At 59.5% G+C, this 9,510-nt stretch overlaps 1 protein-coding gene across 1 annotated transcript; it reads right to left on the bottom strand.

Annotated features, from left to right (window-relative positions):
• Positions 1-1,654: 1,654 nt before the first annotated feature.
• On the bottom strand, positions 1,655-4,943 carry LOC113187645 (odorant-binding protein 2b). Its single transcript, XM_077798036.1, has 7 exons — positions 4,775-4,943; positions 4,119-4,255; positions 3,808-3,878; positions 3,253-3,369; positions 2,636-2,737; positions 2,328-2,354; positions 1,655-1,906 (listed from the first exon to the last, which is right to left on the bottom strand). Exons 1-6 carry the CDS (start codon positions 4,865-4,867, stop codon positions 2,329-2,331), a joined length of 546 nt encoding a protein of 181 aa, XP_077654162.1. The 5' UTR covers positions 4,868-4,943; the 3' UTR covers positions 1,655-1,906; position 2,328.
• Positions 4,944-9,510: the final 4,567 nt, after the last annotated feature.

Here is a 9,510-nt window from a genome sequence, read left to right as displayed (position 1 = left end):
AGTGACTGTCACATGAGTTGGCTCCCACGGGGACAATGGACACTCACCTGAGTCACAGGCAGTTGGGAAAGGGAAGCAGGCAGGAACCAGGGCTGTGTCCTGGAAGGTCCAACTCACACTGACCTTGGGGAGCCGCACCCCCTCATGCGCCCTGTAGGGGGCCAGGTGGAAATGCAGTGCTGGCCCAGGTCCAGCCCGGGGGTCCAGCAGGGCCATGGGCCCTTCTGGCAGTCCGTTCCTAGTGCCAGTGTCTAAAGAAGGGGTGACTCCCCTGGGGTGGAAATAACGGGAGGGCACAGGGACCCCAGGCATCTCTCCCAAGCCCAGAGCAGGAGTCCCTCCCCTCCGCAGTGCTTAGGGAACAGGTGGGGCTGTGTGCAAGACGGAGCCCCAGGAGCGGCTCCCAGGTGCCACCCAGTGGGCAGAGACAGTGCCAGGGGGTTCCTGCCCTGTGAGCCTATTGGTGGATAATCCCAAGAGAGGAGAGGGCCCACAGGGAAGACTGGGGAGACAGCAGTACTGTGGCCTGACTGGGGAGGTAACACGGATTCACATGAGTTAGGATTCATGCCACGGTACCAGGGAAAAATCCACTTCACAGCTCAAATTTTTATTAAAAATGATTTCTGCAATGACGTTTTATTCTTCTTGTAATCAAATTTCTGTCTTTTCAACAAAGGTTTCCCCTTAGCTTCAATGCTTTGAAAATCTTCACCCTGAAATGAGGAAGCTTTTTCCTACTTTCTTCTTATCTGGGATCCTGGCACTGCCATAATTTACTTTGGGCCTGGAGTGTGGGGAGACAAACCTGCCCCCTGTCCTGAAGGGTCAGACCTGCTCTGCCCTCCCAAGTGCCCAGCTGTCTTGGGCTCCACCTCGCACCTGCTGGGTGGGCTCCATTGCAGGATCATCCAGAGGGCCAAGGAGGGGAGGGGGAGAGGACGGCAGGTCAGAGTGGAACTCAGGTAGCTGGGTTGCTGAGCTGATGGTCAGGCGGCTGAGCCATCAAAGGCCCCTCAGAGGAAGAGGTGGGCACTGCAGGCTGGCTCCCTGGGGAGCCGGGTCCCTCAGGTCCGTGGTTACTGGGGCCGCGTTTATCATCTCCTGGCTCACTGTGGTCCCCCACCGTCTGTGGGCCCAGTGTTCACAGAGACCAGGGCCTGCACAGACCACAGGGAGGGCCAGGGCGAGGGTGCAGACCAGGGGAGGCTGTGCCTGGCTCCGTCTGCCTGAGGGGTGACGAGGGAGGTGCTGGCACTGTCCCCATCACCTGCCCTGGGCCCAGCCTGCTTCATGTCTGGCTCCTGCAGGATCCTGGAAGCCCCCGTTGAGGCAGCAGCCCTGCCAGGGACCTGTGCACCTTCTGCAGCCCTGACACAGAGGTCTCCCCAGTCCTGCCCACCCCAGTGACGTCCCCAGTGCCCCTGCCCAGGGCCTGGCACCTTCCCAAGCCACTCAGGGCCGTGGCTCATGAGGAGGACCTCAGGACAGCACCCCTTTGTGCTTGGGGCCTGACCACTGTTGGAGCCAATATCTCCCCAGCTGCCCCCATGGCTCCCCCTCCTAGCAGGGCCCCAGGGAGCCATCGCCAGGCCCCTAAAGACTCGACCAAGCCCAGAGTGGTGCAGAAGGTCTTTATTTAGAGACAGGAGGGATGTGGGTGGGGACGGTGGCTGCATGGGAAGGGTGGTCCAGCAGGAGGGGTGGTCCAGCAGGAGGGGTGGTCCAGCAGGAGGCGTGGTCCAGGAGGAGGGGTGGTCCAGCAGGAGGGGTGGTCCAGCAGGAGGGGTGGTCCAGGAGGAGGGGTGGTCCAGCAGGAGGGGTGGTCCAGCAGGAGGGGTGGTCCATTAGGGCACAGGCCTTGTCAGTGGCAGAGGGGGCTCACGGGGTGCAGACCCAGGTGGCTCTGGGGACAAGAAGAGGTGCTGAGGTGGGAGACCCTCCCATGGGGAGACCAGGGGCAGGGCTGCAGGCTGAGCAGATCCAGGTGCACCTTCCTCCTTCCGCAGGCTGTGGAGAAGACCCTGATGGACAGCCATGGGCCAGGGAGGGCTCCCAGGTTGCCATGACCATCCGGGTCATTGATGGGCAGAGTAGATTGGATCTGGGGCCAGGGTGTGGGAGGGCACAGGAGCTGACCCTCACTGGTAGAGGAAAGTGTCCCCAAGCTTCCCGGATCGCCCCCAGGGCCAATACCTGAGGGCATCACCCCTGCCTGGCCAAGTGGGGTCTCCCCCTTGGGTGGATGGGAGGAGGCAGAGAAGGTGGACTGAAACTCCAGAGCCGGGGACTCTGGGCGTCTCCAGCGTCCTCCCGCAGTCACTTACCCTAGTCGTGCTCGGGAACACAGGTGTCTGCAGAAACCAAGGAAAACTCAGTGGTGAGGAGGCGCCAGGATGGGCCAGGCCCCCTCACACCCACAGCTGCAGCCCTCCATGACCAAGACCCAAGCAGGGCCCTGGTGTCCCTGAGGGGCTCGGGACATGGAGAGACAGCGAGGACGTAAGGACACAGAGGGGACATTGGGGTCACAGAAGGACAGAGAGACACAAGGGAGCAAAGACATGCAAGACATAGGGTGGCACAAGGAACACAGAGGGGACGTTGTGGGGGACAAAGGCAGCCGGCCCCTCACCCGTCTGCTCAGGGGTGAAGATGGTCTCGGCCAACAGTCCCTTACGCTGTGTGAATTTCCTAAATTCTTCCAGGGCCTCCAGGTTCTCCTCGGGGCTCCTCCCTGGAGAGAGGGGACCAGGAGAGCTGAGGGGGGCTGGCTGCACATGCTGTGGGGACAGGGCCACCAACTGGCATCCAGAGCTTTGCCCTGGAGGGAGCAGGTCTGCAGTGTCAGGCCCCTGAGCTGAAGCACCTCATGTCCCAGAGTCACAGGGCTGTCCCCTGACCCTGGAGGAACCCTGTCCCATGAAGGTCTTTGCCAGGACCCTCCCCCTTCAGGCTGAGCTGTCCTGATGCCCAAACACTGGGAAGTGGCCCTTGGCAGCCCGAGTAGCTGGAGCCCCCTCCTGAGTGGTCAGGACTCTGAGGGCCCTGTCTGTCCCTGTGCCTGACAGTCCCCCCCAAGCCGACCCCTGCCCACTTCAGAGCTCATCTCTGCCTGGGCAGCTCACAGGGCCTGGCACGCAGAGGCCAGCCAAGGCTCTAGTGCCCGGTGCCAGGGAGTGGCTGCTGTTCCTTGGCTGTGGGGAGTGGGGACCGTGGGGCAGGAGACGGGGGTCTCCCAGGAACCCTCACCCATGAGCTTGCCCATGCGGAACTTCTTCCCCGGGCCCTGGCTTTCACAGTAGAAGATGCAGTGGTGGCTCTCGGGCAGCTCTTCTATGTACACGAGCTTCTTGCCGTGGTCTGTGGCTGGACAGAGAGGGCAGCTCTTCAGTGTCTTCATTGTTAAAAACAAAACCCTGGAGACCACGTTGAGGAGGAGCCTCTACTTTCCCCTGTCCCCCAGGGGCCACAGCCACCCCAGCCAGGGAAGGAGCCACCCAGCTGTGGAGTCCAGGTGCCAGAGGCTGGAGGACGTGGAGGCTGGAGCTTGGCCCTGGCCCGGGCAGCTGCCCTGCCCTGTCCAGGACTCCAGTCCTCAGTTCCCCAAAGGTCGAGAGCTAGGACCTCTCAGAGGGAGCGACTGCCCAGTCAGCCCCTGCTGGGGACAGCGTGGGACACCTGGTGTCTGGGGTCAGAGCCACCAGGCCCTGGGAAGCAGAGGCAGCCCTGCTGGGAGGTGGACAGGACCCTCCCTCCCCCAGGAGCTTCCCTGCAGGGGGCTCCAGGCTCAGCGCAGGGACTCACAGGCGCTGTATCTGCCAGGCTCCTCGGTTTTCTGCAGAGTAACTTTCTTCTCTAGGCACCGCCCCTTAATCCTGGAAGCAGGAGGCACACGGGCAGCTGCTCTCAGGACAGGCACCTGAGCCAAGCTCGGCTCACCTGGTGGGCCAGCCCTCACCAGGTGAAACTGAAAATCCCACTTGACCTGCCTGAGCCTTGGGAAGCTTCCTGGACTGTGTCCCCTCATAGTAGGGGATTTGTTTCTGATGACACTCAAATGTGGATGGGTGATGGGAAGTGAAAGGGAACCGAGGGTCCTGCAGGGCAGCACTCACAGGAGGGTGGTCTTGGCCTCCCAGCTCCCATCTTCCAGGGCTGTCACCGTCACGGGGAACACCTTCCTGGGCCCCTTCCAGTCTGGTACCAAGGACTTGTTGACCACAAAGGCCTTTGGGTACCAGGTCCCTGTGATCTGGAGAAGGTCAAGGCATGAGTCACCTTGGCCCCGCCCAGATTCTCCCATCGCTCCCTGGCACGGGGACCTGCAGCCCAGGGGACTCCCAGAGCCCAGGCTGAGCCCCCCGAGACGGCTTCCCCCAGGCCTGCTCCCTGCCCTCAGTAGAGCAGGCCCCACACTCAGGTCTCCTGGATCCCACGGAGGTGGAGGGTTCGGCCCCCAAGGATCTGTTCATTTCAGGGACGGGGCCTGGAATGGATGAGTGTCACTCCAGAGGGCCCTGTCCCTAGAGGAATTCAGGTTCCAGTGTCACTTCCACAGGACCCTGGCCTGAACCTCCTCCCTGCGCCAGCCCTGTCCCCAGGAAGGGCCCTGTCTAGGGCCAGCAGAGGGAAGACCATCTCTGACCCTCAAGGGCGGGAGTGCAGGGTCAGCTGGCCTTAAGTGACCCCTGAAGCAGGGCTCCCAGCTGCTGCCCGCTGACCAGGGCTCAGGGCATTTCTCCCACCCGCCCCCTGGCCCACCCAGCCTCACATCCAGCTCCTCCGAGGGGAAGGTCAGGAGGTCCTGGGCCTGCAGGGCAGACAGCAGGCCCAGCAGCCCGATGGTCAGGAACAGGGACTTCATCTCCAGGCTCTGCTCTGGGCCAAGGCGGGTCACCAAGGCAGGTCACAGGGCGTCAGGACGAGGCTGTGCCTGCTCCTCACAGGACGCCCTATATGTCCCCCATGGCCAGTGTCCTGTGTGGACTTGGCACAGGACACACCCACCGCCTGTCACTCAGGGCCACATCCCCATCATCAGGGAGGGGAATGTCGTTATTGTTGGATCCCATGAGTCACCATTTGGAACCACCTAAAGGTGAAAGGCTCACAAGGCCATTCAGTGTCTGCACCCCCCAGGTGCTGCTCCAGCCCAGCCAGCCTGGAGGGGACAGGCGTGGGCTGTGGCTGGGAGCCCCGGGGAGGGAGGGCCCCGCTTCCCCAGGGACTGGCTTCTCTCCTGCTGCTGAGGGGGGCTGATCTCCAGGCCTCAGCTGTGCCCCAGCCCCCAGAACCCCGCTCTGCACCCTGGAGCTGCCCTCCTGGCCCTTCCTGCCTGGGTGCCCTCCCCAGAGCTCCCTGGAAGTGGGGACACCAGCATATGGCCAGGAGCAGTTTAGCCATCACCCCTCAGAGCTGCCCCAGGCCTCGCTAGGGATGGAGGAGCCTCCTGATCCACCCAGTGTGTGCCAGGAGGCCAGCTCTGCTGTCTCGAGGGCACTTCTGTGTCCCTCGCCCACCTCCTCTGTGGCAGCTGACGTCCCCAGGAGAGGGGCTTGGCTCCGCGGTCCTCTGCTTTATCAGGCAGCTGAGGAGCTCGGCCCGTGTTAGGGGCATGAAGACGTGTCTCCTGGGTTATTCGACTCTGCGAGTCTCCGTGGACTCCCTCTAACAAGGGGACACACAGCTGCTATCGCTCTGGTCGTCTGAGGACCCCCTGCCCCCGGCACAGCCGAGGCTCCCTGGGTGTTCACCTTCCCCCTGGAGCGGGCTTCAGGGGCGGGAGCCCTCACGCCTGCGTGAGCCCTCCCCGGGGCGTCCCTCCTCCTCATTCCTGCAGAGCCCCTCCAAAGGCTTCCCCTCCTCGACACCTTGACCCACCACAGGTCCCCATGACAGCCTGCTTCCCTGTGGATAGATCTCCTGAGAGGCTCAGGAGGCCTGGTGCCCACCTGTGCTCAGAGTTCATGCTGAGTCCCCTGGGCCCCTGCTCTGCTCCTTCAACCCCAGCTGCCCCCAGCCGGAGCTGAATCTTTCCCTTCGTCCTCCAGACCCCACAGTTCCTAGGCCTGAGCACCTGCCCTGAGTCCCAGGGGACCTTGGCTCTGGAGTCAGGTGCTGGGCCCACAATGGTGTCTTTGTGCCTCTCTGGCCTGGGTCTGGCTAAACAATACTAATGAGCACCCTCTGATAACCGTGGGGGTGTCCTGAGGGTGCTGGCTGATCCAGGATTGACCCCAGCCTGGAAGGTGCTCTGAGCAGGAAGCCTGTCCTCCCCGGGGTGGGGAGGGAGGGGCCCGTGCTCTTTAGGAGCAGAGGCCAGGGAGCAGCTGGAGGCTCCACACAGGGGAGACTGGTCTGCCTGTGCTCTGGTTTGACTGTTCCCTAGCTATCTTTTGTCCCCTGTTTTGTATGAGCCACTGATGGTTGGTCTTGTGACATGGGTACAGGCCTATGTTGGGTTTAATGGAAGATCTCCAGGCACCTCCTGCCGGCCACCCACCTTGCCCCTTGTCCCAGCAAGCTGACCTCGACAGAGCTCTCTAAATTTGCTCCTCCTAGATACTGGTTAAGTTCAACTTCTGGTGGACACCCTCACGAGGTGATAGGGCAAGGAGCAGGGATCATCAGATGGTGGACAGAAGGTGGGACAGCAGTTTGGGTCGATGCATGCCAGACAGGAGACAAGGCAGAGGTCAAGGTCCATTGATGGTTAATACAGCTATGGGATGACATGGCAGGAGGTCAGAATGGACCGGTGGTAGACACTGTCAGGATCCAGCAGGGAAGGAGGTTGGGGTCAACCCATGATAGAAACATCAGGAAGCTACAGGGTCAGGAGACGAAGGACAGGGACCTCTAGATCCATGAGGGTTTTTCCCTCCGTATTACTTCTTACAACTGCACGTGAATCCACAATTCTCTCAAAGCAAAAGGTGTCATTTAAAATCACCACAAGCATGCAGATGCCTTTAAATCAGCGGTGGCCCAGGACTCAGCAACTCCACTCAGATGTGCCCTTCCAACAGGGACAGTCCCCCGTGTGCAGAGCAGATGTGACCCACAATAACTTTGCTTAACTTACATATCGTGGAAATACCTTCAATATCCCTCAGAATCACAATGGCTCAGTGGAAGCGCCTATCTCCAGGAGATGAGGCATTAACGGGGCACTGCAGGAGCAGACAGGGCTCCCCTGTGCAGGACTTGTGTGCACTTCCTGCAGGCCCTGGGCAGGCACCAGGGAAGAAAAGGAGCCCGAGGCCCGGCTCTCAGCCCCCTACCCGCTCACCTCTGCACTGACCATGACCAGCGCTGACCCAGGCAACCTGGCAAACGTGCCCCCAACCCTGGGCGGCAACACCCCATCTCCCACCAGCTCTGACCAGCCTTGTGGAGGGATCCCCATGCCCCTATTTCTTCCTCCTCCATCTCCTGACCCCGAGCTGTTCTCATAGCTCTCCTGACACCTCCATTGTTACTTGTTCCTTGTACAACTTCCCTGCTCCGCCCACTGTGTGGCTCTGTCCCCTGGTCCAGCGTCACTCCTATAATGACCTATTATTTTAAAGGGAGGTGAGTGCTATGGGGAAAAGCAAATGGAACAAGCCGGACGGGCAACGGGACCAGGGTGTTTGTGTTGTAAATGGAAGGGTGCAGCCGGCCTCACCAGGTGACATTTGCACACAGAGCTGAGGAAGTGAGCCATGGAGGAGTCAGGCGGGAGAGGGTTCCAGGAGGGGACATGCGGTGCAGGCCGGGGGAGAGGGTGCCTGGCATGTGCCAGGAGCAGCCTGGAGGGCGGAGCAGCTGGAGCAGAGGACACAGGGCTAGACTGGCCGGATCCCAGGAGAGAGGGCGGCAGGACTGCCGGGCTGGCCGTGGGCCATTGGAAGGACTTGGCTGCTACTCTGACACGGGGGCCTGGGAGGGCTTTGGCAGAGTCGGGATGTGGCTCACTCTTCTAAAGGGCCCACTGGTGGCTGCAGTGGGGGCAGACATTTGGAGGTGTGGGGAAGCTATACAGCCTGAGAGATGAGTTGGAAGATATTGCCATAGTCCAGGCCAGAATGATGGTGCATGACATCTCTCCAAGAAGCAGGGAGTGACAGTGTGTGGACATCTGGATTGACCACGAATGGTTGGAAAATAAGTCAGAACTATTGAAATGATTGATTTTAGAGGTTGGGCCCCAGGTAATGCTGGTTTTGATGCCTTAGAGAGGGAATTAATGATGTCAGCCATTGTCAAGGCCACTGTGAACCTGGAGGGAATCCCATCACCAAGCAGAGCGGGGAATCAGAGGTCAAGACAGCTTTGCTGGGTTGATTGGAGGAGATTGGAGCAGTAGCAATGACCAGAGCCTGTGAGACAATGCCCAGATGGGAAGCACCTAAGGAGGAGGGGCCCCTGAAATGTGCAGAGAGTCCTGTGAGCAGGTAGGGAAATGCCCGTGTGTGGGAGACCAACCTTGCTCGTGACTGAGTCACACTCCCCGGCTGGGTGCTGAGGCGCTCAGTCACAGAAATGTGGCAGAGCTTTCCCCACCCTTCTTGGATTCGAGGGTCCATGTGTCGTGCATGGGTGTGTCTTCCTGTATCCCCATGGGTGGAGCTACGCTCACCTGTTCCTTTGTAATATAACCCCTTGCCCTGTTTAGGACAGAATCTTCCATGGAAGTGCCTTGTGTGTGTCCCCTTCTCTTACTGTGCCCTTGGGTGTGGCCTACCCAGGTGTCAGTCAACCTGCTGACAGTGGACATCATGAGGATAGACTCAGCCCCCTGAAACCTGACCCCTTGCCTCATTTGAATAGCTTCTCCTCAATAAAAGGTATCAGTGTGTGCTCTTGCTCTCTCTCTTCCTGTGGACCCTTAAGGTCAGAGGAGCCGTCACAGTGACCCCAAAGAAAAAGGTATTTGTGGGTCTTGTGTGGTTATCTCATGCAGCCCAGTCAGCCCAGTTTACCTGGAGTGACCCCTGAGCCTTTTAGTCATGAGAACAGAAACCCGACACCCATCCACACCAGAGGACAGAGCTCCACAGACCTGAGAGGTCACTTGCGTTAAGAACGCTTCCAAGAACTGAAGGGAAAACTGTTAGCTAGTAGTTGGTAATGAACAGTAGAATACAAACAAATAAATGTTCAGGGTCACAGGATTTTTTTTAAAAAATTGCTTTTAAGTCTAATGAATAATAATCGAACAACTTACAGAAAAATAGCACGTGCACAAATCTTGAGAAGAAACAGGTGGAAACTAAAGGGTCCAGTTCAGAAATACATCAAGAAAGAAAGACCAATGGCACAAACCCAGGCAGGTCTATGGGGTTGTTGTAAAGTGAGACCCACAAACCCCTCGTGTCTTTAGAAGAGAAACGTCTTTAGTAGCACAGGCACACTAAGGCACGTTCTGCCCATCGCCGGACCCCAGGACCCACATATTCACAGAATTGTCTCCCAGATGAAGCCCCCTGAATAAGATGGTGGCTGTGACAGTTCCCAGAGGAC

Source organism: Urocitellus parryii, chromosome 4 (genome assembly GCF_045843805.1).
Source record: "Urocitellus parryii isolate mUroPar1 chromosome 4, mUroPar1.hap1, whole genome shotgun sequence".
NCBI lineage: Eukaryota > Metazoa > Chordata > Mammalia > Rodentia > Sciuridae > Urocitellus > Urocitellus parryii.
The sequence above is the reverse complement of the archived record's forward strand: the minus strand, read 5'-3'. Positions and strand labels throughout refer to the sequence as shown.

Excerpts from the sequence above, each read along its gene's own strand:
- LOC113187645 (XM_077798036.1), bottom strand. The coding sequence starts at position 4,867 with ATGAAGTCCCTGTTCCTGACCATCGGGCTGCTGGGCCTGCTGTCTGCC. Across the intron at positions 3,879-4,118 it reads GAGGCCAAGACCACCCTCCT|GATTAAGGGGCGGTGCCTAG; the intron begins GTGAGTGCTGCC and ends TCCTGCTTCCAG. Across the intron at positions 2,355-2,635 it reads CTTCACCCCTGAGCAGACGG|ACACCTGTGTTCCCGAGCAC; the intron begins GTGAGGGGCCGG and ends TGGTTTCTGCAG.